This window comes from Trachurus japonicus, chromosome 1, assembly GCF_045865225.1.
Source record: "Trachurus japonicus isolate A0001 chromosome 1, Traja_1.0".
Classification (NCBI taxonomy): Eukaryota; Metazoa; Chordata; class Actinopteri; order Carangiformes; family Carangidae; genus Trachurus; species Trachurus japonicus.
In genome coordinates this window covers 10,268,566-10,295,614 of record NC_140907.1, presented here as the reverse complement: position 1 = coordinate 10,295,614, position 27,049 = coordinate 10,268,566, and the positions used below count along the sequence as shown (strand labels likewise).

General features: G+C 43.1%; 1 protein-coding gene across 1 annotated transcript in view; it reads right to left on the bottom strand.

Moving 5' to 3' along the window:
- Positions 1-6,070: 6,070 nt before the first annotated feature.
- The window catches only part of LOC146991396 (high affinity choline transporter 1-like), a 29,784-nt gene continuing 8,805 nt past the window's right edge, over positions 6,071-27,049 (bottom strand). Inside the window, exons 6-9 of the mRNA XM_085767915.1 lie at positions 16,015-16,158; positions 15,325-15,478; positions 6,876-7,093; positions 6,071-6,760 (exon numbers count right to left, since the gene is read on the bottom strand). Coding sequence (XP_085624041.1) covers positions 6,218-6,760; positions 6,876-7,093; positions 15,325-15,478; positions 16,015-16,158 — 1,059 coding nt within the window. The 3' untranslated portion in view covers positions 6,071-6,217. The remainder of the gene's footprint in view (positions 6,761-6,875; positions 7,094-15,324; positions 15,479-16,014; positions 16,159-27,049) is intronic.

Genomic DNA, 27,049 nt, shown 5'->3' with positions numbered 1-27,049 from the left:
ACAAGGGCGGGGGCTGCTAACTCATGGTGCGTTCAAGGAAACTCGTACTTTGTGTTTTTCCTTCCTGTGAAGTCATACCAGTTCGATCTGGTACGAGTTCACGGGTCGGAAGTTACGAGTGGCCGTTATAGGGAACTTTCACAGACAACAGGACGGTAAAAACACGAGCTACGGGTTACCTGGAACGCTACCAAGTCGTAGTTGTGACTTGAAGCTGTAACTTACGGTTTCAAAAGCCTGCCTTGAACACAGCATTAGCCGAAACGGCCGTGCCGCTGTTATCTGCTTTAACTACATTAACGACTGTGTAAACTCAGTATGTGGAAGCACATGAAGTTCAGCTCCTCTTCAGAGCTAAAGCGGGTCTTCTGCAGCCGCGGTGGGGCTCCGCAGCCACTTTCAACACATGACAGGGACAGACACTGTCTGTGGAAAGATGCCCTGGCAGGCAGGCAGAACTGATTGGTGCTATGTGTGCTAAGCTGCGCAACAATTCACCAGAGATAGATGGTTTTTGTCGGCCTGTGGTCTGCAGACCGCTGTCTGCTCTGGCTTTGGCAGAGAGGCTTAAACTTCCCCTCAAAGATAAGTAAAAAGGAACAACCAGCACCAACTGGATCACTGGCAGGCAATGTAATTATACGTAATTTGCTACACAAGGCTGGCATAGCAGCTAATGGTAGCCGCACAACCCGGGCGATGTAGGCCAAACATCGAGACCACGAACAAAACAGTGGTAAAAAACAGGAAACAAATCAGTTGACTCATTTCTAACATGCTATTTTGAAAAACCTAAACGCAAAAAGAAATTTCACAGAAAAAGATAGCACTGTCCCGGAACATTATCTTCAGTATCAAAACACTAGATTGAATGAATGATGAAGGCTCTGCCCAGATAAGCGATCTGAGCTGCTCCTACCACTGGATTGTGGTGTGAGTGCCAAGAGCTCAACTCAATCCCAACATGTCATCATACTGTTTAATTCATGAGCAAAACCATTTAACACCAAACACAAAAAGTCACACACACCCTTATTCCTGAATTAGATCCTAATAACGTACACCAGAGATGCTTTCTCTGTTTTGCAGCCACTGCCCCCAGGGTCAGCCGCGCTCTGATTGGTTGTGCTTCGGAAAGGTCAGCAAGCGTGTTAAAGTTCAAGATCAAGTTTGGATGCAGAACGCCGCAGCCAGGTGTTAAATCCAAGCTGTGCAAAAGTGCAACAAGTTAGCTGCTGCGAGGGCGAGCCTCGTGTCCCCCTCTCTCTCTCTCTTTCTCTCCATGGGAAAATGAACCTGGTGCAATGCAATGTGATTATCTGTAGACAGGTTTATTATGAATGTAATGACTTCAAATAAGTGCTACCAAATGAAATCATTTCTGAATTTCCCCCCCTTGATACTTCTGTGCCACAATAAAGTGTTGTTTTTTTTTGCTTTCAAAATTCAATGCTACTGCTCCCTGGCTGAGAAGCAATGGTGCTTGTGGTGTTGTTGTATAGTTAAATTATTCTGACCCAATTTTTATAATGTTTGCATGTTTTGGTAAGGTAAGCACAAACTCTTGCTTTCAGTAGGTGACATGATAAGACACGTAGGCCACAGAGATAAACAACAAACTCCACAGAGCAGGCTGAGAGGTGGGTCGTCCACGCAGACCATGAGCACAGACTGTCAGTCTGCACACTGAGCTGGGAAACAAACCAGTGTATAATCTCGGTAACTGCCCCAAATGAGACCATTTGTAAGCTAAGAAATGTCAAATATTGGTGCGTTGATTGATTATACGTTTGCTTTTACTCAAACCCACCCTCCCAGATTTTAACCATGCCCTTGACGACCTCCTGCAAAACCACACATGCAAAAAACTTGATTTACTTTCAGCACAAACAAACAAAAAGTTATGCAAATATTGAACACAACTAATTTGAATGGTAACATCTGATCTGGACATACAGATATATGGATATACAGGTGTTGGTGCTGGAACATCCCAGATCTGGACAGCCACATACTGGTATTGTGGGAACAGGATTTAATGAAGTTTCTGGGTATAAATAGACATCAAACACAATGTCCCAGTGGGCTTCACAGGGCTGCAGCAGCAGCAACAGGTCCTCACTCAGCCGGAGCTCAACAACAGTGTGCTCAGGCAGAATGTGAAGTAAATATTTGCGTCTCACGTAAAGAAAGACATGTACGAACACACACTCACATGCACAGGCAGTCATTCCCATTTACTCTAATCTGAACTAGAACTGCTACCTGTCTAACTCTGACATTTACCCCACCTCGACAGAATATGTAACCGTTTACATAAGACCCACACACACACTCCTTGTGGCCAGAAAGAAGCTACTTGTTTATATTTGGCTGACATATATTTGAAACCACTGGATGCTCTGTGACAGAGCAGTTGTTGTTGCTTAATTAAAACCTTCTTTTTGATCGACAGGGAGGAAGCCTCTGATATAAGAGACAGGCTTGAGCTTGAATATTTATGGAATCTTCCAAATAAACATAAGTTCCTGAGAGGATCACAAAGTGTTTTGCGCCCACATTGCACAAAAGCTAAACAGAAACACATGCTTGGCCTTGAGGTGAGACAACAAGGCGTCGAAATCCAGATTTTGATTTAAGTATTAAGTATTTGGGTCGTAATTTTTTTTCACTGTCGTTTTTCATGCATGTTTTCGAGATTAAGAACAGTGAATGAAATGTTTCACCTCTCAGTACATGACGCTCAACAGATGACAGATGACTCTTTTAGTGGCTGAAAGCCAAATATGTAAAGCAGGAAAGCAGTGTGAGCGGCTCGGCCTGCGCTAACAATGACATATTTTGACCATTTTTAGATTTTAAGCATGTGACACAAAGGTTAACATTACTTTGTAATGGCAGCAGCAGCATCTCTGTCAGTCGTGAATACACAGAACCAGCTGGCTAACTCTGTCGTGCCACAAGAGAGAGCACACTCACAGTGGAGTGTTTTTCCATGACGTCACTGGTGCACGAGTGTGTGTGTCCTGTGTGCGCAGTGTAGTTCCTCTCTTACATCAGAAATTATTGGCCTTTTGAATTATGAAAGTCTATAGGAACTTGCTAAATCTTTAAGATCTCTCTTGCAGAATGTAGATTACAGACATGGCCTTAAACGATGGACTGTCTTCACAGTGACACCACACGAACAAGGCAAAATCAAACCTGCAGTTTTTTAATGAGGCGATCTTAAAACCAACTTTTCTATGCACGAAATGTATAAGAAAGCAGATGTTCATAAATAAATAGGATGTTAAACATAGGAAGAAACAATAATGGTTACTGTGGAACCTCTGCGACTGATGGGAAACCATGCATATTTTAGATCACAAATCACAGATAGAGATATTTCCTGTGTTGCTAAACTCTACTGCGATGTGGGCAACTAGATACCGTAAGACTATACATGCGCTCGCAGTGATGCAAAGAGGTCTGTCTGTGTCTGACTGTGTGGTGTGGAAACTGATCATTATAAAATCTTCTCATGCACAGAGCGGCGATAAAGAGGAACTGCTTCAATGCCATGCAAAGACAAACCGAGGCATGAGAAAACACATGCTGTGGCAAGACCTTATACATATTGTAGCTAAATTCTATTTAATGAGGATTTTTACATGCCCAAAAAACTGTAATTATATGAAATACCATCATCAAAAGACACTAGTATTTAGTCTAATCTGCTGTGTGCAATCAAGCTATGTGAGTATTTAACCTTGGGCTACAGTTATGACTCTGCCTAACGGACTACTTTGTTGAATTCAGTCTCTGTCCTATCTTGTTGAGACAAGCACCAGCTGAGTTTTCAGCTTCAATGATTGTCTGCCTCAACAGACTTGCAGCTTTCCTGGTGCTTCATATGTCAAGCTTACACTTAAATTCATAACTTTAATCGTCTTTACAATGGTGGTTGTTTCTAGAAAAGAGAACTAGCTCCTGTAAACCAAACATGTAATGAGATACTCCAATTCAATTATTCAACATGAAAGGACGAGCTCAGGTCCAAGACAGGATACAGGTTACCACAGCTCGTTTAACTCATCAGGAGCCACAGAGCTCACGCTGAAGTTTGACTCCAATGTGGACACTGGTACACAGAAAGGCTTTTACAAGGACTGAGTCTTTTAGCAGCTGTCAACAGGCGGTCAAGTTAGATCAGGCAAACACACACACATGGGGGGAGTAAAAGTGGAAGACGGACAGCGCTGGCAACATGTAGTGTGATACAGTGCCACAGCCCTGGCCAAGAATAAAGAGAGGCTGACTGGAGCAAAGAGATGGGTGGGGAGTTGATTAGTGCTGAGTCAGGCTGAGGCCCATTACCAGGACTGAGGAACAAGAACATGTTTTAAAAACTGAAACAGAAACAGCATTTACTATGTTTGTTGTTTGGAATCATGGACAGAAGACGGAAAGTTTGTGGAAAAAAATAGAAAGATAAGTAGGTACAGGTCCTGACAAAGAAGTGAGTCAGCTAAAGATGATGGGGTAGCAGAGAAAAGGTCTTTTGGGTTATGTTCTTTACCTAAAATTGACTGATTTGACTGAATGTTGACTATATTGTTAAAAAAAAAAACAGGAACCTAAGTTCTGGGTTATCACTATCACTATCTAGCCTGGCTAACACCAGACCTCATCTCAATGGAGATCGATTTGCAGACCAAATAAAATCGTGTGCAAGGCAGCATGGGTATACACAGGCTAATCTTTATCACTATCCAAGTCTGTTACCTGTATTATTTTTTTTTTACCCCAAAAAATGAATGTATAAAATGACTTAGTCATAACAGCATCAAGTGCATGCAGCCTGCAGTTTGAGGGTGCTAGCTCACTAAACTAAACCTAATGTTAAAGCTGAACTCACCCCGACAGATGGGTTATTAAAATAACCCAGCATCTTTTAGTGTGTTGACGTTTTTTTGAAGCGGAAGGGACATTTCTTGGATTATGTTTAGGATACATTGCTTTTGTGACTTTGACTATTACATAACACTAGAGTAAGTGGGTCAAATGTTATCTATGCACAGGACTATGTTTTAACCTATTTCTCAAATGGATAACAGCTGCCTTAAGTACCGGCTTTAAATACCGTCTGCCCCCATCAAAGGGTCACCCGCTGAACGCTTTGTGAACCCAGCCTCTTGGTAACATGGTTGGTGCTGGTATCCTTATGACACCAGTCTTATTACAAAGAGACGTGTGTGTCAGGGATTCTTGGTTTAATTTATGATGCAGGTCTACAGAGTCTCGTTCTGAAATAGATTGGCCCATATTTTAGCTCAGCTGCCTTTTTAGGCACCACACAACACCATCCGTGACAGGAGATGGTGACAACCGCTTACTCAGGTTAACTCTGGACATGACATTAAGTCACCATCTATAAGATAAAATATTGATTATTACTTCCTGTCTGGCCCTGTTGAAGACCTTCTGAAAACAATCTGCCCCTCGAGGTTTCTGTTACAGTTAACTTATGTTAACTAATTGCTCACATGGGAAAACAAATGTATTACATAACTCCAGTGTTGCTGACTGTATAGTACACAGGAGGAACCATCTATTTATTTCTATTAGAAACAATAATCCAAACAGTAGGTTTTTGAACTGTTAGAATAAAACTAAATATAAGTCATTGCTCTCTTTTCATAAATATGAATGGAGAGCAAGGTAATGACATACATTACAGTTGGGGCCAGAAATTTTCACCATGTGGTGGAACAAACTTGGAAAGGCAAGTGCTATAGGTGCTACTGTATGCAAACCAAGAATGCATCAAACTGGTGGAACAGGACAGGTAGAATGAGCGTTGGTGTTCAGACTTGAACTGAACACTGTCACACACACAATGTCACACTCATTTGAAGTCGATGACGTATTCCTCTATAGTGAACATAATCGGATAGGCGACATCATGGAGTTGATTAGACACATGTTTAATAGTGTCTTTTCTCTCAGAACATCTCCCTCAAATACTAGCTGAACCATGGGTTTTTTTTATTTTCTTTTATTGATTAATTTTAATTACAAAGTGTGTTACAATGGCAGAAATGCAACAGAATCAAAGTAAAAAAAAAATCCAGGATAAAGATCTGGTCATATTTTAGAGATATCTCTTAGGTGATAAAAACAGGATTGTGCTTGTGTTGCTCTGATTACTGTCATGAAATCATAATAAAAAAGGTTACGATCCTGTCTGCAACATTGGCTGTAAGGCAAGTCCATTTCTGTTTTCATCTTCTTCACTGAGGTTTTGTGTGGGAGCATCCGCTGGTGAGACAGTATTGGTGCATTTTACTTTGAAAATATCCCACCTTTCAGGCAGCAGGCCATGGTTGAACAGGAACAGAGTCAGCGAGGAAAAAACTATGATGCTTACGAGGGTGCAGAGCATGGAGACCGTTCTGACCGGGGACTTTTGGACGTAGACGCCGTTTTCAAATGTGCAACCGGGGAGTTGAAGGACAACAGGAAGACCTACAGCATTCTCGCCCAACAAAATCCTAACAGTCACCCCGATGACGAAACCCATCACGGCACCGTAACCGTTTGTCACACTCACAAAGAGCAGAGAGAACAGGTGTGGGAACATGAGTGTGTAGGAAACATCTGCTCCAAGAATCCAGAGGACCAGCGTGCTTTTTGTGAAGAATGTGATGGATGTCCCAACCACACCCACCACCACCACTGTGACCCGTATCACCCACCGTATTTCATACTCTGAAGCCTGGAGACATGGAGGCAAACACGAGGGAAATGTGTTCATGATTCATTCATGTTTTCTCCAGAATTTGTCCTTTCTTAGCACACAATTACCAGAAAGACACACACATACTCCTTACCTGTTTACGTAAGATGTTCTTGTAGATGTTTGACGTGAAAACAGATGTTGAGGATAAGAGGGAGGAGTCTGTAGATGACATGACAGCGGCAGCCACACCTCCAATCCCAATGACTGAGATGTAAGATGGAGTGAGGTATTTCAGGGTCAGCGGAAGGATCAGACTTTGCTCACCACGTAGATATGGAGATGGAAGGCCATACAGCGTCATGTTCCAGTCTGACAAGAGACAGAGAACAGCCACGTCACCTTCCTCACCAGAATATTATATCTATAGAACAGAAACCTTGGCCCTATTCTGTAGTTAAAGGGATAGGTCAACATTTTGGTAAATTGGCCTATTGCCATAATCCCAGTAGTCTTAGGGGTAGGTTCATTACCTTTTTAGATCGGCGGGGCAGAGACGCGAACTGCTCAGCTAATGCAACGGAGGCGCACGGTACTTTCACCTTTCCTACAACAAACTCATCAAATACACAATTAAACAACTCCAAGTTGTGACATGCACATTCACCATGCTGTGAAACAATTATGTAACATTATGAGACCGAGTTGTAATCGAGGCAAACGCAGAGTCGGAACTACATTCTAGACACGGCTGCTGGGTGGAGTGATTTAAAAAACGCAAGTAGTGCCAACTATTTGCTTTATGTGTCGTAATGTTACATAAAATATACATGATTATTTCATAGCGTAGCAAATGTGCAGGTCACACCTTGTCCATGAGAGTGTTTTGGAGTTGTTGGATTGTGCATTTGATGAGTTCGGTGAGGGAAAGGTGAAAGTACCGTGCGCCTCCGTTGCGTTAGCTGAGCAGCTCGCCTCTCCGATCTAAAAACAGTTTGCACCGACAATTAAAAGTAATGAACCTACCCCTAAAACTATAGGGATTATGGCAATATGCCAATTTGCCAGAATATTGAACTGTCCCTTTACAGAGGAACTATGGAGGATTTCTACCTTAATTAAACAGCTGCTGGTTAAACAAATGACTTGTAACTTGTTACAGGGAGAATGGAGGCTCTCTGCCTTCCACCTACTGTAGCGTCTCTTGGCTGAAAACCAACTTTGCAAGATCAGAGCCACCAACCCGATGTCCCAGCTCTAGTCACTGCAGCACCACGACAAAAACACACCGCATAACCTCACCGTAAAAAATAAAGGGCTGTGAAAACTCAAAAATTCTAGGTAACTGGCTGCAATAGATTTTTGCGTTTTGAGTCCAACTAAAACTCTCAAGTTTTGAATAAAACCACATAAAGTTAAGCCAACAAATTATCTTTTGTTGAGATAACTTGTAAATTAACTTAAAGATAACTACAAATTTTGAGTTTTTTTAAACACTTAAAATTTAGTAGTCTCAACTTATTATTTTTGTTTCAGATAAGTTACCTTTCAAATGCATCAAAACTCAAAAATTCAAGTTGTACTTATAAATACTCTCAAGTTGTGGCAACTAAAACAACAAATAATACAAATACAAATAATACTAGTTAAGTAAAACATCTTTATTTAAACATTTAATGCAATATTCCAGCAAATATGATTAAATCTATCTAGTGCAAGTACTGTACACTGCACCCACAAACAAAAAGATGCAGACTGGTGTGGCCAAACTTGTTAAAAGAGTCCAAACCACAACACAGTCAAAAAGCACTACAGCAACACCACAGCAATGCTGTTAACAGTTTGAAGCAAGGCCGGTGCACCATCCACGAACACGGTGAGCACTCCCATTTGGACCCCTTTTGTTTGTCTGTCTTCTGGATCGGTGTCCTGTTGAAAGCAGAAATTCAACCAAATTCAATATAAACACTGTTAAGATAACTAAACACCTATGTCAGCGTGTAATTTTAAATTTGTGTCTCAGCCTGAGTAAACCTGTAGTGTACAGTTACTGTGCTATACAGTTTTTTTGCCTGTGATTCTAATTGCTATTCATCCCTGTAACAAGCTACAAGTCATTTATCTAACATCACAATTAGTCTGAAGCTGTTCAATGGCGGTAAAAATGAAACATCAGGTAACTAGCCTTGTTGGCTAACTCTGCCCCACTTACAGTTTTCTTTTAACTCTGTTGATTAGTGGTGCACTGTCCCTATGAAATAAACTAATAAATGAAATGAAATATCCTAAATAGTTTTTCTCTGTGCTATAGGTCAGAGCGGCGTCCCAAGCAACAGTGTGCTACACTAAGCAGCGGTCTGGCAACGGACTGCAGGAATTATTCTTCTGTTGTTGTTGCCTACAATGATCAATAGATTGTGGTATTCTGGTAAAACTCCATATTCAACCTTAAATTAAATGGCTGGTTAAATAAATTACTTGTGTTCCAGGGAGAAAGGAGGCTCTCAGCCATTAAGCTGGGTTACGCTACTGTAGGTGGAAGGCAAAAATATATGGGGCGTTGGTGATTAATACGTTTTTTTGGGAGCTACAATCCAAGGTGTGGATATTTCATCTTTTCTATATTCTAAAGCAATATGGCATAGAGAATTATATGTGCATGATAATTAATGTGCACTCATGGTTGACCAAAAATAAAAACAGACATTCTGTACTCACCAGGCGTTTCAGGAAAAGTGTCTCTGAAATCTGAGGTCTAGACATGCCCTGCTTTGATGCATTGTGATGTCTGGAAATTGGACACAGGAAAGCCATAGGACATTTGGTTAAAAACAGTGCAGCTGAGATTAATTTGTGACTAGTTTAAACTTAGGTCTTATATTGGGATGGCATCCATCAAATTTGGACGAACCGGGAAGAGGACAGACAGATTTAATTTTTTTCAGGACAATATCGCATTTCGGGGCTTCAATACAAGAGGGACATTAGCACTATGGAGGTATTTGGATGTTTTTTGGTGTGTCTTTTTGTTACGAAGACAGTTGGTATCCATTTGCAACCGTTATATGGACATGCACTGCTATGCCAAGACCCCCTGTAACTCAGAGAAGCGACAGATAACTCTGAAACTTCTCCCAGCCCTTAGTCGACACAAGGAGAGAAATTTCAATTTTGGGTGAACTATCCCTTTAAGGGCTTGCTCAGGTAACCCTGAACCATAATCAAAAATACATGATATTTATAACATGAATTCACCTGTTCATCAAGAACAGCCAAGCGTCTCTCCCTGTCTTGTCCCTTTTCCTGGCACGGCTGCTCTAAATGTCCACAACAGTTCCTTGGTTACACATCAGAACTTGCTGCAAATCTGAAATAAACAAAAAACAGCACACATTAATCCAACCGAACCAGTTCACATGGATTTTCTCTTAAGTAGTCAGTTTCTGAATACCTTTATTGGCAAGGTGCTGAATTACTCGTTGTATAAGGCAAGCAATAGCCTAGTTCTGTGATATAAAATAGTTAGCAACTTTTTCACACACATTTTCTTACCTGTTCCTTAAGACACAGGGCAGGCCATCTCTCCTGGATTTCTGTGACCATGGGCTGCACCTCAATCTTCTCCTGTCAGTCCACCAAGACAATTAACAACAATTAATGTCATATATTCATGTTTACATGACACCCAATTGTAAAAATGAGTCTCTAAAGTAACATTAAACTTTAACATCAGAGGCACACATAAGCAGTATACCAGTTATTTGTAGCACTGCTCATTGTGTTTAATAAATGAGCTCCATTTCCACTGTAGCCGCACTAACGGAGCTAACAGAGCTAACGGAGCTAACAGAGCTAACGGAGCTAACAGAGCTAACTGGTAAACAATTAATATCTACAACTCTCTTTAGCCGTGAGGGGGACAATAAATATATAATAATGTATAATCTGCACACGTGAACCCTGACTTTTAGTACCATATTGAGCAAAATACTCACCTTGAGAGTAAGAAGTGTAAGAGATGTCGGCAGCACATGGCAGCAGTGTCGTTGTGGTGGAACCCCTGCAGATATGCATTGGAGACCCCAGTTCTTGTTGTCACAACTTCTAGAACTTGTCCTGACCTCAAATGCACAGTTTTGAGGTTTGCTAACTCAAGTTATTAAGTTAGGCCAACTTTAGCCAAAAAACTTGAAAAAGATAGTTGAAATAAATAATGTTTATTAGTTTACAACACAACTCAATGTTTTTTGATTAGTCAGCTGAAAAAATATAGTAAGGCCAACAACTTTAAGTTTTCATTTTTAGAGTGCTGTAATCTCTTGTTTATGACAAATAAGACTATACAAATATACGCATCGTACCGTACCATCAGATATGAAATATGGACTGATTTCTCACCGGCTTCATTGAAAACAAATGCACATGGCCGGGAGGAGGGTTAGCAAAACAGTGGAAAAGTGACCGGACCTGCATAGTTCCCCTTTAAAAGGTTTTGCAATCTAAAACAGCTCAGTAGCATCTTGCACTTTAACAAGTAATAGAATCATGGAAGAAAATCTATTTAACATGAGTCAAATTTGTGTTGATTGCATTGATTCTGCCTTTAGAGGTGGACAGGCCACATTGTGAAAATACACAATTCAAAAGTCCAAGCCCCTTTCTTCAGACTTCTCTTTGAAGCCAAGCACCAGAGCACAGGAATACAATGATTGTTCTTTTCTGCCATAATATTGCTGCAAGTGTCTTGTTGAATTTAGCAAGTTAGCATAAGCTCTGGCTCTGGCCTTGTCTTTTCCGTATCGTAAATGGTTAGTGCACAAAAAGGGGTACGTGCAGAGGGGGGGAGAGAGGAGCAGATGGCAGTTTGATAAACGCAACTCGATCCAATGAATTTGTTTGTGACATTCAAAACGATTGGATGGTGTTTTTACAGGATTGTCCGTTCCACAGATGACTGACATTTTTCATTTTAATGAAAAAACATTAATCAACTGGTTGCATTCCGGGTGTGAAGAGGATTTCAAACAATGCGGTAAAAATGCTCCAGAAAAAGAGATCTCCTCCCCTACCTTTAAAGGTGTGAACAAACAACGTGTTGTTTCCTGCTGCTGAACAATCTCTCAAACAAAACAATAACGGAGGAAATTATATCTTCATTATATCTCTGCAGTTATTTATCGTCCACCAAAATATAATGAGAATTTTATTTCAGATTTTGCAGACTTTTTATCTAGATACACTATCCACTATGAGAGGATATTAATTGTTGGTGGTTTTAATATTCACACTTGCTGTGGCGACAAGCCACTAACTAAAGATTTTATAAATGTCCTTGAGTCTTTTAACCTTACACAATCAGTGTCTGAGCCAACTCATCAACTTGGCCATACACTGGATCTGGTATTAAGCTATGGCATATCCCTGTCTAACAGCGAAATCCGCACCCTACCAGTTTTAGATCACTCAGTGATTTTATTTAAAATTCTGGCTCCTAATCAACTCGGTGTGGGAAATACTTTAAGTTCTACAAGGTTATCCCGTTACATAGGTCCTACAGTTTTAAATGAATTGAATGTGAGATTACCTAACGTGATGGATGGCGTTTTTGATCAGGCACTTACATTAGATTCTCTCACTGAATCTTTTAACAATACACTGGAAGGCTTGCTGAATCTATTGGCCCCAGCACGGACAAAAAAGTGTTCACAAAAAATCGGTAGGCCCTGGTTAAACGACGGCTTAATATCACTTAGAAAGGACACTAGAAAACTTGAACGGCAGTGGCGTAAATCCAAGCTTGAGGTACATCATAAAATGTGGCACGAGAGTCTCACCTCTTTTCAAACTAGCATGTCTGCTGCAAAGGCAACATACTATTCAAATCTGATTACTAATAATAAACACAATCCAAGATTACTTTTTGATGCTATTGCCAGGCTTACACAGTGTCAACAGCCAATCATCAGCACTGAACTTTCAGCAAGTGACTTCAGGGAGTATTACATAGAGAAGGTAGATGACATCAGAAATAGGATACCCCAGTCTTTTGTAAATGACTCTCGTGATGTCACCACCTTTTCAGGACAGGCTTTCTCTGATTTTGAACTCACCTCTCTACCCGACTTGACTAAAGTGGTCATGGCAGCAAGATGCACAACATGCTCTTCAGACCCTCTGCCAGCGTGGGTGGTTAAAGAGCTATGGTCAACTTTAGGTTGGTACGTATTAACTATAATTAATATTTCCCTATCTACTGGATTTTTTCCAGCTTGCTTTAAATCTGCTCTGATTAAACCCCTACTTAAGAAACCAAACCTTGATCAAAACTCTGTTGCAAACTATAGGCCTGTGTCAAATCTGCCCTTTTTATCTAAAATCCTTGAGAAAATCGTCTCTTTTCAACTGACGAGACATCTATCACTTAACGACCTATTTGAGCCTTTACAGTCTGCTTTTAGGGCAAACCATTCCACAGAAACAGCACTTACTAAGGTGGCTAACGACCTCTTACTTACTGCTGACTCAAATCTAACTACTGTTCTAGTACTATTGGACTTGAGTTCAGCGTTTGACACCGTGGACCATTGCATACTCCTGGACAGGCTCAAAACCCATTTCGGTCTATCGGGACAGGTGCTCAAGTGGTTAGGTTCCTACCTGACAGATAGATCTCAACGTGTTGCTTACAATAATAATTTCTCAGAGTCATTCCCTGTTAGGCACGGCGTCCCACAGGGTTCTGTCTTAGGCCCACTATTATTTTCAATGTATCTGACACCATTGGGTCACATCATTCGCTCCTTTGGATTATCATTTCACCTTTATGCTGATGATTTACAAATTCTCCTACCTGTTACAACCAGGAATGGAGCTGGTTTGAATAGACTAAATACCTGCTTGGCTGCCGTGAGGGATTGGTTGTCAGCTAACTTTCTATTACTAAATTCAACTAAAACTGAAATGATTCTTATTGGACCAGCGTCATCTAATTATCAGCTTGACCAGCTCTCTCTGTCTCTGTCTCTCGATGATTATGCTATTCATGGCAAGGATAGAGTAAAAAATCTTGGTGTCCTTTTTGATCGTTCCCTCTCTTTTGATCTTCACATAAAGGAAGTGGCACGCGTTGCCTTTTTCCATCTAAGAAGGATCGCGAAGATTCGCTCTATTCTGTCTCTTAAAGATGCTGAGGCCCTCGTACATGCATTTGTTACATCAAGGTTGGATTATTGCAATGTCCTTCTGTCGGGGTTGCTGAAGAAATCTGTCCGCAGCCTGCAGATGGTGCAGAACGCAGCAGCTCGTATTCTGACTGGTTAAATACGAGCACATTAGTCCTGTGCTGGCTTCCCTCCACTGGCTCCCGGTGCAAGCCAGAGCTGACTTTGAGGTACTGTTACTCACATACAAAATAGTGAACGGTTTTGCACCTGCCTACCTGACTGATTTGGTTGTTCTTTATGAGCCTGCATGCTCCCTACGTTCCCAGGGGACTGGCCTTAAGCGTCCCGAAGGTTAATAAGAAAGGTTTCGGGGAGCGGGCCTTTTCTTTCCGCGCGCCAGTACTTTGGAATAGTCTTCCACAAGACATTAGACTGGCATGCTCTGTTGATGTCTTCAAATCAAAACTGAAAACACATCTCTTCTCTGTTGTTTAGGCTACTATTCTTAATTTGTATGTATGGTTTTGTCTAAATTGTTCTTATTTCTATTGCGATTGTTTTTAATGTTTTTAATGTAACTGATTGTGCTCCTGATTGTTTTTAACCTCTGTAAAGCACTTTGATTGAAAGTGCTCTACAAATAAATTTATTATTATTATTATCTTGATGTGGATAAAAGAGACATATCAGTAAATAGTTGCCTATTTACACATCTGCCAGAGACATGGTGCTGGGAAATATCCTAAACCTTAAATTACTGAAAATAGCCCAGTGCACACAGGCTAGCTGTAAATCTTAACTCTGCTGACCTGAGTTGCTGGGCAGGTTGTGCACAATGAGTGTTTTCACTGAAAACAGCTGTGTTTTGTGGTCAGTAATGGGGCTAATGAGAGCAAACACTGAACTGAATGAACTACAAAGCCCAGTGATGTTTCTCTGTGGTTCCTCTCTTTGTGCAAGTTACGACACAATTATTCTATTGTTCATATACAAACATTGACTCGTGCAGCTTTCAGAGAAAGCGGAGGGAAAAAAAATCCACATTGTGTACGACATCATACTATCTTTGTATGATCGCAAATTCAATCTCACTAATTTACAAAATTAACAACTTCTTACTCCATCAGTATTTTTTTTCAGTATTCATACCCCGAAATATTGTACAGAAACAACGAGGAATCCTCTCTGTTAACATCAAACTAATAGCATTTGTTTTGCCTGTTCAAAATAACATCATTTACAAATTCTGACGATTTAGAAAGTAAGATTAGGCTCCATCTGTTCCAATGAAAGCCCAGGTGTGTAGGACCACTACTGTGTGAGTTAGCCACGTTTGTGTAGCTGTAGAAAAAACCCACTTAGTCACTTGGTAATGTACATATTGCCATAGGTCACAGTGTGTTTGCAGTAAAGGTCTGTCATCTCTGAACTAATACTCGCCTGTGGAGGCGGCGACAGCCCCGACCAAGATGGGGGGTATTCCCAGTATGCTGATGACAAGCGCTGCAGTGTAGCAGGTAACCTGGGCTGTTTGCGATGAGGAGGCAGAGAGCGTCCTCTGGTGGAAGCTCTGAAATGCAACGCTGCCAAGACCCTGGACAAAAAGAGTGGAGGGAGAGGAGGAGGAGGAAACATGCTGCTCTGCTTACATGGCAATATATTTGTGTATGTGAAGTATTTACAATGCATGTATGCATGTATACACATCCAAAAACAAAACCCACACATTCTGCATATGTTTTATTGTCTCTGTGTGAGCTCTGTGACCAACTGGTGACCTGTCCAACACTCACCCAGTGTCAGCTGGGATTAACTCACAATCCCATACAGATAAAGGATATAGCTACAGGATGGATGGATGTTTTGCGTACGACTGGCCAAGACATCTTGTCCAGCAGACTTCTCTAATTCTCTACCTCATTATGCACAATAATTCACATTTACATGAAATGGAGGAAATCAGGTCAGTGCAAATCACTGACAGTGACTAGTTGGATGTGTGTAAAAGCATTCCCAGCAGGTCTGTCTCTCCATCTCTGCCTTTGATGCAGGAAAAAAATAAATCACATACTGGTATCTATAAATGTTCAGGGCAAGTCATGGAAGATAGATTATGAATATTAAGCCCACCAGCACTAGAAAGTCATCGATCCACTTCCAGACTTTGTCCGACTCCAGTGTGCCGATCCAGGGCTCTTGAAATGTGTGGTTGAAAGCAGTCTGGGCAATGCCTGGAAAGAAGGGCTTGTACAGAAGGAAGGGGATACACACCACCTGAAAAGAGATATTGAAATCAGGGGTCGTTTTTATCAAGTTTCTTAAGAGTTATGCTGCGTTCACATGGAGTCCGGCAGACGGCAGACCGGATGTCATTCTGGTGGACGAGAGAACGACGGTAAAACTTGGGGGAGGCCGGCAAAAAATGCAGTGGACGGCAACGGCAAACGGCAATGCCGTCCCAAGTTCAAATATTTTAACTTTTGCCGTCTGCCGCGACGGTATCCTCAACCAAACGTAACGTATGAGTACGAGTACATTGATGTAGCTATAGCAACATGGTGACACATCTTGCTGTTGTACCGTTTGTTTGTTTTTACCGTTCCGTCGAAGGCCATCTGCCGGACTTCATGTGAACGCAGCATTACTCCTAAAAACACTGCTAAGAGTTGACTTTAAAAAAATGCCCAAAGCTGCAGCTTAAAGTTTGTTATCAAGTGTTGAAGTGTAGGGTTGAATCTTAAAGCAGCACTATCGCAAATACAGCAGTAATAGCAATACAAAAACTGAAATATGCAATAAATAGGTCCAGGGGAGCTATAATTATCTGTACACAAAATATAGCGGTGTAGTGCCTGAGCAAATGCAGAATTCCATTTTGTTATGAGACAAGCCGACCCGACGCTTAGCCCCACCTCCTGAACGGCACACTATGTAAAGAGGACGAGGATGTTTCTATCTGATACGCTGCACCACTGGCCCCATCTAGTGGCCGAGCAAAGTATTGGAATTTGCGATAGTGCTACTTTAAAGGGACAACGAGGAGTTTTGGAAAGCAAAGTGTTTTCATACTACATTTACCATGAGCCTCCGCGTGCACCGTGAAATTCTTGGACCGGCGCAAGACGTACATCTTGCCAAGAATGTTTTCATTCATCAACAATGAAAGTCAGAGGTTCAAAGACGATCACATACCGTTGTAGTTTCGACCATAAACGGCGATTCGGCGGCGTTATTCCCATGACCGGCCGGGCAGCGTCGGCGAAACCGAAAGTAAGGAAACGCTAGTCGGCTCGCCCAGCATTTCCATTAATTAAAATTAGTGTTGCACCGATACCATTTTTTGGCCCCCGATACCGATTCCGATACCCGGCTGTGCAGTATCTGCCGATACCGATACCGTACCGATGCCACACCGTTTGGAAAAAAAATATATATAAGAGCTTTTTTTCTTCTAATACTATAATCCAGTAGAACTTTTTTATTGCCTACCTGGTAAAAATGTTTAAGTACCACGTTATTTAACCTTTAAATAATGTTGAGGGTCCAATGTAACCCATTTTTACATTTAGGAACAGTAAAAACACCCCAAACATTTTTCCTCTGACTTGACCAACACAATAGATTTGATACATGAAATGGTCTTTCCTGCCACTACACTATGTTGATTACTAGTGTTGCACCGATACCATTTTTTGGCCCCCGATACCGATTCCGATACCCGGCTGTGCAGTATCTGCCGATACCGATACCGTACCGATGCCACACCGTTTGGAAAAAAAAAAAATATAAGAGCTTTTTTTCTTCTAATACTATAATCCAGTAGAACTTTTTTATTGCCTACCTGGTAAAAATGTTTAAGTACCACGTTATTTAACCTTTAAATAATGTTGAGGGTCCAATGTAACCCATTTTTACATTTAGGAACAGTAAAAACACCCCAAACATTTTTCCTCTGACTTGACCAACACAATAGATTTGATACATGAAATGGTCTTTCCTGCCACTACACTATGTTGATTACTGTATATACATAAATCACAGTAGCATAAACTGATTGGTTGAACGCAGCCTGATGTAAACATTAATAAAATCAGTAACCAATCACACAGGCGGCTCCATGTTGTACATGTGTGATGTTCAGGGACAGGTCTGAAGACAGAGCTCTGAGGTTGAAGTCCTATAATAATGAGATGAGATGAGAGACACCTGTGACAGTGACAGGTCTACTCTGTAGCTTCGTCTTGACCACATGTCAGCTGATCAGCTGCAGCAGAGGAAACTCCGCTGCTCTCAGCTGCACCGCGACGAGCGCTTTTTTTTTTTTTTTTAATTAAGCTCCGGTAGCGACCGCGCCGACATAACGTAGCGGGGTCTCTATTTACATGTGTGCGCAGCGTACTGAGCATAGACTGTAAAAAGAATGGACGTAGCGTCCGTGACGTCACCCATTGGTTTTGGGGAGTCGTTTTTGTGACTCAAATATGGCGGCCTGGACAGCGCCATGTTGGATTGGCCGGCCGAGAACCCGCCCACTGGCCTCGAAGCAGCTGTTCACGGAGCTGCTCGGACCTGTCACTCAACGTTTCCGCGCCCTGATTGGCCAGAATTTTAACCTAATAACAGTAAAACTATAGAGTTAAAAAAAAATTCACCCCCCTCAGAGTGTGTGCGGGGGTAGAAACTATCGATTGAGACGAAAAAACGTTCTGACACCAGGCTTTTAACATGTTTATTGAGGATGTAAAGTCGGCGATTTTAACATGGGGGTCTATGGGGAATGCTCCCTTCTGACACCAGCCCCCAGAGGAATCCGAGGGGATTGCAGTTTTTTGAACGCGGAAGTGAGCTTCACTTCTCAGACCGACAACTGCCCCCTTGGTACTGAGCAGCGCACAAGGGAGAGAGGAGAGAGAGGAGGTGAGACAGCAACACTGTTACCTGCTGTATACTGGCCTCAGCCTGTACCATCGCTAAAACACAGACCAGTTTGTAACGAGTCAAAAAGCCACCGTCACTGCAGCCTGAACGCAGCTCAATCAGAAACGCAAAGGATTGTGGGTATCTTTGGCCAATTTCCCCCGATCTACATAGCGCGCTAGACATGGACAATGTAAATAATAACAAAAGTACAATAAAAAACAGAATTAACTGGCACAATGCAGCGGGCAAAGGAAAACAACAAAGAACCATACCGCCTAAAACTAAATCCAGCCGCAAATAAACGATACGAGGACAAAATAAAGACAATCAAAGGGCTGGATCCCTATGAACATGGTGTGGTCCGCTGACATTAACCTGCTGCCCAACTTCCAGCACCCATATATATATAATTATTACACGGCTCTATTAAATGCTGCTCTGATTGGTCCAGTGCTGCGTTCTGCGGTCTGTTATTTCTGTATAACGGACCTTCGTCATGTATAACAGACCGTTGCTAGGGACGCCGCTCTGATCAGCGCAGCACAGAAAAGAGAAACTATGCAGGATATTTACCTTGTGTTTCATTTTTACCGTCATTAAACAGCGTCGGACTAATAGTGATGTTAGAGATAAATGACTTGTAACTTGTTACAAGGAGAGTGGAGGCTCCTTCCACATCGTGGCTGGAAACCAAACCTGCTGATCAGAGCCTCTGACCCGGTGTCACAGCTCTCCTCTCGTCTCGGTCGGACCGCGACTCCGCGACACAAACGCACCCCGTAAACAGTAAAGTTAATCTCTTGTTTATGACAGATACGACTACACACAATACACACATTTTAACACGTGTATGGTAATCTATCGATCCACTGATTGATTATCAAAGGCTTCAAATGCACGAACGGGAGGAGGCTCGGCAAAACAGCGGAAGTGACCCGGTCTTGCAGATTCGCTAAATGCAATTTTAAATCGATGAAAGTCGTATTTTGATCAACATTATGTTTCAAATTAATTATTTCACTCGTAAACCGTGTAATAAGCGGGATAATGTACAGTTGGTCGGTTGTTATGGAGAAATAAACCCCTTCATGTTGAATGAAACCGGGTTCCATACAACCTGTCGGGGTTTATTTCTCCATAACAACCTCCGAACTATACATTATCCCTTACTTATATGGTACTAAATGTAACTTTTTGCCCTGTCTATCGTGCAAACGACTGTTGCAGTTCACAACACAGCAGGTTGATGGCATCTTCAAACCAGAGCAGTAGATATTTGAAACTAGCGTTCTTGCCTCCACAAATTCAAAGTCTGGCGCGTTTGTTTGTGCCAAAGTTTCCCACAATGCTTTGCGTTCCCCGCCGGGAATACGTCATGATGACGACACGCTGGCAATCTCTATAGTCCATGAGCCAGACCACCAATCGCAATCGAAAGGGTGGGCAAATTTTTGTTGCTATTTTATTATTCCTATATATGTCCATATTATTAATTGGTATGATAACCTTTGCACAAGAGTAGCTTAACAATATTTATCATGCATTCACTATTTTGACCATAAAAATGCCATATACACCAATTATGGCCATTCTCCGATGTTGCACATTTCATAATTTGTGTGCCACTACTGATGATTTAGAGCACCTTTGCAGTTGCAGAAAGGCCCTGCAGATAATATTTGTTTGCACCACTAGTTGGCGCTAATTCCACTGGGTGCATGAGGGAGCGAGGGGGAAAATCAGCTTTAATACTGCTGTTAGCAGGAAGTAGCAGAGAACTTTTGTGAAATCATATTATAGACCTTTTCAGAGAGTATAAACAAATACAGGTGTTACCAAGGATACTAATTAAGGCTCCATTCCATTTAGTGTACCAGAGCGTTTTCTAATGAGCCACACCTGTCTTTGTTTATACTCTCTGAAAAGGTCTATACAGGGAACATTTTTAATGGTTTATATATACATCCAAGGTTAAGAAGGCTAAGATGTAGTGAGTAAAGATGACATTAACATTATAGCATGTTACATCCATAGGTTTAGGGTTATTTAGGGGGAACTGGGGCATTGTTCATTAGGCTGACTGCAGAGACGAAGAAACTGTTCTTGTGGTGTGAGGTCCTGGTCCGGATGGACCAGAGCCTTTTGCCAGAGGGGTGGGACTGGAAGAGTTTGTGTCCAGAGTGAGAGGGGTCATCAGCAATTCTGGCTCTGGTCTCCGGGTCCTGGAGATGTACAGCTCTTGAAGAGATGGGAGGCTGCAGTCGATCGTCCTCTGGGCAGAGTGAATGACACGCTGCAGTTTGGCCTTGTCTCTGGCAGGAGCTGCAGCACACCAGACTGTCATGGAGGATGTGAAGATGGATTCAATGGTGGCAGTGTAGAAGTTCACCAGCATCTTCACAGGAAGGTGAAACTTCTTCAGTTGCAGCAGGAAGTATATCCTCTGCTGAGCCTTCTTGGTGAGGGAGCTGATGTTCTGCTCCCATTTGAGCTCCTGGGAGATGGTGGTGCCCAGGAAGCAGAAGGACTCAACCAGGGTCGCTGTAGAGTCACAGAGGATGACAGGGGGGATGGCAGCTTGGTCCTTTCTGAAGTCCACTATCATCTACACTGTCTTCAGAGCGTTCAGCTCCAGGTTGTTCATGCTGCACCAGGACACCAGACAGTCCATCTCGCTCCTGTAGGCCGACTCGTCCCCATCAGAGATGAGGCCGATGAGGGTGGTGTCAGCAAATTTCAGGAGCTTGACAGACTGGTGTCCAGATGTGCAGCTGTTGGTGTACAGGGAGAACAGCAGAGGAGAAATCCCTTGAGGGGATCCAGTGCTGATGGTCTGGGTGTCAGAGACATGCTTCCCCAGCCTCACCAACTGCCGTCTGTCTGTCAGGAAGTCCGTAATCCACCTGCACATGGAATCAGGCACATTAAGCTGGGAGAGCTTGTCACGGAGCAGAGCTGGGATGATCGTATTGAAGGCAGAGCTGAAGTCCACAAACAGTATCCTGGCATAGGATCCTGGGGAGTCCAGGTGCTGGAGGATGAAGTGGGCCATGTTTACAGCATCATCTACAGATCTGTTGGCTCTGTAGGTGAACTGTAATGTAAGGTGGGTCAAGACGAGGCACTCAAAAGTCTTCATGACCACAGAAGTCAGAGTAACGGGTCTGTAGTCATTAAGGCCTGTGAGCCTTGTCTTTTTGGGAACTGGAGCAATGGCTGAGGCCTTGAAGCAAGCTGGCAAATGACAGGTCTCCAGTGAGGTGTTAAAAATGTGTGTGAACACCGGAGACAGCTGATTGGCTCAGTGCTTCAGGGTGGAGGGGGAGACTTAGGCCCAATCCCATTTCTCTTTTTTACCCCTACCCCTTCCCCTACCCCTTGCCCCTCGCCCCTTGAAACGGAGCTACAAGGGGTAGGGGTAGAAAGTCAACCCCTCCGAATTGGGACACCCCTTCAACAGTCACATACGTCATCACCATAGACTGTAAAAAGAATGGACGTAGCGTCCGTGACGTCACCCATTGGTTTTGGGGAGTCGTTTTTGTGACTCAAATATGGCGGCCTGAACAGCGCCATGTTGGATTGGCCGGCCGAGAACCCGCCCACTGGCCTCGAAGCAGCTGTCCACGGAGCTGCTCGGACCTGTCACTCAACGTTTCCTCGCCCTAATTGGCCAGAATTTTAACCTAATAACAGTAAAACGGTAGAGTTAAAAAAAAATTCACCCCCCTCAGAGTGTGTGCGGGGGTAGAAACTATCGATTGAGACGAAAAAACGTTCTGACACCAGGCTTTTAACATGTTTACTGAGGATGTAAAGTCGGCGATTTTAACATGGGGGTCTATGGGGAATGCTCCCTTCTGACACCAGCCCCCAGAGGAAGAAGAGGGGATTGCAGTTTTTTGAACGCGGAAGTGAGCTTCACTTCTCAGACCGACAACTGCCCCCTTGGTCATCACGTAGTGTCACTGGCTTTTACGTAAGCTGATGCGGCGAGCTTTTGCCAGAAATCAAATAGCGTGTACCATATAACTTAATAAAATAAGATAAAACTTAATGCAGACTGATCGGTTCATTGTAAAACAGGCGCGGCGTTATGGGTGGGCCTAACGGGCCTGGGCCCACCCACTTGTACAACTGGCCCATCCAAAATGACAGGGTGAACATAACTTTAGTTAATCTAAGGTTTAATTATTTATTTATTTTTATTTCAGATAACTTAACCACAGGTTTAAATGTGTCAGCATTTGGTGATTTTTATTTAAGCAATATCACAGGAGAGGGATCGAGTGCTGTTGTACTGTATATCAGCACGGGTGTGACACCGCAGGGAGGCAGAGGGCAGGCTACGCTGCCTCATTGCGTAACTCTACTGAGTGTGAGTGGCACGTACATTCACGTTGCTTTCGTGAATTGTAAACAAACAGACGCCCCCTCGGTTTTAGCGTCCAGCAGTTTAGCAGCTAATTCAACAGCAGTGATGGATAACTGTACCGGAGAGGCTCAACATGAGCTTCATTTGAGGAATAAACGGCAGCTTTTACCTGACGGGAGACCGACGCCTGAGCTACGGTAGCTAACAGCTAGCAGCTAACAGCTAGCAGGTTTTACCTACTTTTTCCTCTCCCTCCCTCCCTCCCACCCTTTCTTATACACGCACACACGGCCCAGGTTGTCTGTCATATCTGTTGTAAACCTTGTAATAACAGCTTGTTGAGCACAGTTAACACTATTGTTGCCTCGGTTTGAGTGTGGATTATTAATTGTTAACGGTTTGTTTAATGTGAGTGGTGGTCATCGCGTCCTGATGAGTTGGGTTTTAATAACAGCTGATAACGTAACTGTGTAGATGGTGTGGATTGTGATGAGAAGGTGTTGCACATATTTTAAGACTTATCTGTGCAAACCATTGTGCAAAACCTGTTTGTTGTGACTGTTTGCGTGATAAGATGATTTGCCGAATTCTTCTTCCATTCCTGCAGCCTTTTGTACGGCAAAATGTCGAGATATTTTATTACTTTATGAAAATAAATGTCTGTGAGTTAAAAAAGAAGTGGGCTACGCATTTCTGATTTGATTTTGCTTTTCGTGTATTTGGTTAAACACATAAGTAACAGTGAGAGCGAGAGAGAGAGAGAGAGAGAGAGAGCGAGAGAGAGAGACGAGGAGGTCCGCTGGGTGAGCTAGATTAACTTTTAACGGGAGACGCGCTGTCAAAGCTCGTCTCAGCTATAGGTCTCAGCAGATGTGTGCTTTCAAGGCAATTTAGACACGAACGAGTCATTCAGGAATCATTTTCAACTCTATGTATGTTAGTGTTATTTTTTTCCTAAGTAGTGGCCCATCCAAAATTACTGTGGCCCGTCCAAAATTGAAATCCTGGCGCCGCGCCTGTTGTAAAACATTTATTTACTGATGTAAATGTGGTGATTTCTGTACACAGAGCCCAGAGGCAGCGCTGCCTGCTTCTCTATCTGATACACACATGAAGCTTCACTTTTCATTCAAATAAACTAATGCTACTGCCACAATTTGTCAGATTTCATCAATGAGACCAACATTTAAATGCTAAAAAGAATGTAACATGCTGGTGGTAAACCTCTAAAAACCCGCGGATAAGTTAATTAACGACCGCCTTCTCTCCCGGCGGGACCGGGACGAGGACGTAATTTGGCCGGCGGAGCAGCTCTGCAGACCGGCTGCTGCCTCTGTGAGGAGCCGCTCCTCCTGGAGCTTCACTTCTCCGAAAAATCGTCGGAGCAAACTTCTAACCAGCCGTCATTTGGATAAACTAACCACACATTTGGGACCTAAACAGTTACTTTCTCGCAAGAAAAAATATTAAAACTTAAGAAAGTGACGTAATAACAGCGCTACAGCAAGAAATAAAACAACTTTTCGTTTTACAGCCACTGCTGCCGGCTGCCGCAAGATGCATTCTGGGAAACTTTTCATACCCCTCCGTTTGGAGTGTGCCTCTGAAAAATCTCCGTTTGGAGGGGTATGTAGCCCTACCACTTCCCCCTACCCCTCTGTCCTTACGGAATTGGGACACCCCTACCCCTACACGTGAACGCGCAAAACGGAGGGGTAGGGGTAAGTGGTAGGGCCAAGGGGTTACTGACATGTTGTGCCGCGGACGTGCATCATAACGCCTGGTTCACACTGGACGCCGAAGCGCCGCGACGCGGAGCGGCCGCGGAAATCGCGCGCGAGCCGCGTCCCTCCAGTTCACACCAGACGCTGATTTCTCCGCGGCGGTCGCGAGCGCCTCTGCTCCTCAGCTGTTGTTTACTCACATTCAGAGCTGTGTTTTTTACATCATGGATAAGTAAATAACCTCATATAATTATAACACCGTGTGCTGTGGGTCAAACAACTCCCTGTACTTCACTTCCAAGATTAATTTCACGTCCTCCTTCACTTTACAACAACTCGTCTCTGCCTCTCTCTTTCTCTCTCTCTTTCCCTGTTTGTTTGTGTGTTTTGACCCCCCCTCCTCCTCCCTGCAGCCAGCCCACTCCGTGTCTCCCTATCCTGTGTGTGTGTGTTTTCATCTCTCTTGTTCTCTGTTGAGTCTGACAAATATAAATACGGTCGCATTTGTCAATCGCAGTATTTTATTTTGAAAATCGCTTTTATTTTGAAAATTGACCGGATTCTCTCGTGTTTCTTTGTGTGACTTCCTGCCAGAATTGACGCGGTCGGCCGCGGCTCGCGCACAAAATAGAGCAGACGCCGAAACCGGCGCTCCACGGCGCGAGCCGACCGCGGAGGACCGCGACGCTCCGCGTCTAGTCTGAACTACAACACCAGTTAACGAGGGCGCCGAATGGAAGCGGACTCCGCTCCGCGGCTATTCGCGGCGCTTCGGCGTCCGGTGTGAACCCGGCGTAAGGCGGCCGCGGCAGACTCGCTGTCCTCCGTGGCGGGTGGCTGGGGCATGACACGGTGTTTCTCACACTGCGAATGAAAGCGGGGCAACTGGTTTATGCGGGGGTTAGACAGACAGACCCGGCTCATTTTGGTCAATGGGAAAGGAGCCAAATGCCGATTGTTAGCGGGTCGACCCACATTTAAAAAACCTGCGTTGACCCGCTGATTTTAGTAGGAACATGGCTAGAGTTTGGGCCTGCAGCTTTGCAGGGGTTCAGCCGTTTAAACAGTCTCTTCACCTCTCCTTCTTTGATTTGATTTGATTTGTATGATGGAGAGAGGCGTGAGAGGTGTGGGGGAGGGTGGCACTGGGGTGTGGGGCTGTGTAGGTGATCCAGGTGTGGAGGAGCTGTTGCTGATTGATAGCTGGTGGTCGGAGGTGTGGGGGATATCAGGTCTGTCCCATTGTCTTTCTAAGCGGCAGTAGAACTCGTTAAGGCTGTTGGCCAGGCGTAGGTCGTTGACAGAGGGACACTTGAAATACTGTACTGACAGTATGCTCCACATTATTTGTGACAGGAGGAGCAAGCTCTTTTACGGAGCCCGTGATATATCATGGAATAAAAAAAATATAATTTGTGGCCACGAAATAGCAAGTCGTTCCCACGAAATAGTAAGTCGTTCCCACGAAATAGTAAGTCGTTCCCACAAAATAATAAGTCGTTCCCACGAAATAGTAAGTCGTTCCCACAAAATAGTAAGTCGTTCCCACAAAATAGTAATTTGTGGCCACGAAATATTAAGTCGTTCCCACGAAATACCTAATTCGTGGGAACGAATTACTATTTCGTTCCCACGAAATAGATATAACGTGAGCACGAAATACTAATGTACTCCTGGACACATATGCGCCTGGTCCCGACCAGGTTATGTTCAGAGTTTAATCATAAAATATATATAAGCGCTGCTGTTTCATTATTTTAACCTATTTACAGCTGCGTCACCTTTACTTTGAAAGTCCAGTGGAGCTGAGCGTCAGGAGCTCATTATATATTAGGCTATAGCCTATATATTTCATTTTATATACAGTCAGTCACAGCTGAAAGAAGTTGTGCGCTCGCAGCAGGACAGACAATCAGATGGATAATTGGTAAAGTTAATAGTTTCACTTAATGTGGCCATTAATAAATTTATTCTAATGTTTCGCCTTATATGTCAGTGTTACCCAAACGCAAATCTTGAATAGGTCTCCGCTGTTTTCACATTTAAAGTCCCTGGAAAGTGACACTGGATTCGTTTTCTGAGTTAATCACATCCCAGACATATGTCCTATTAACCATCCTGCCAATTTTGGATGCTAGAAAAATTC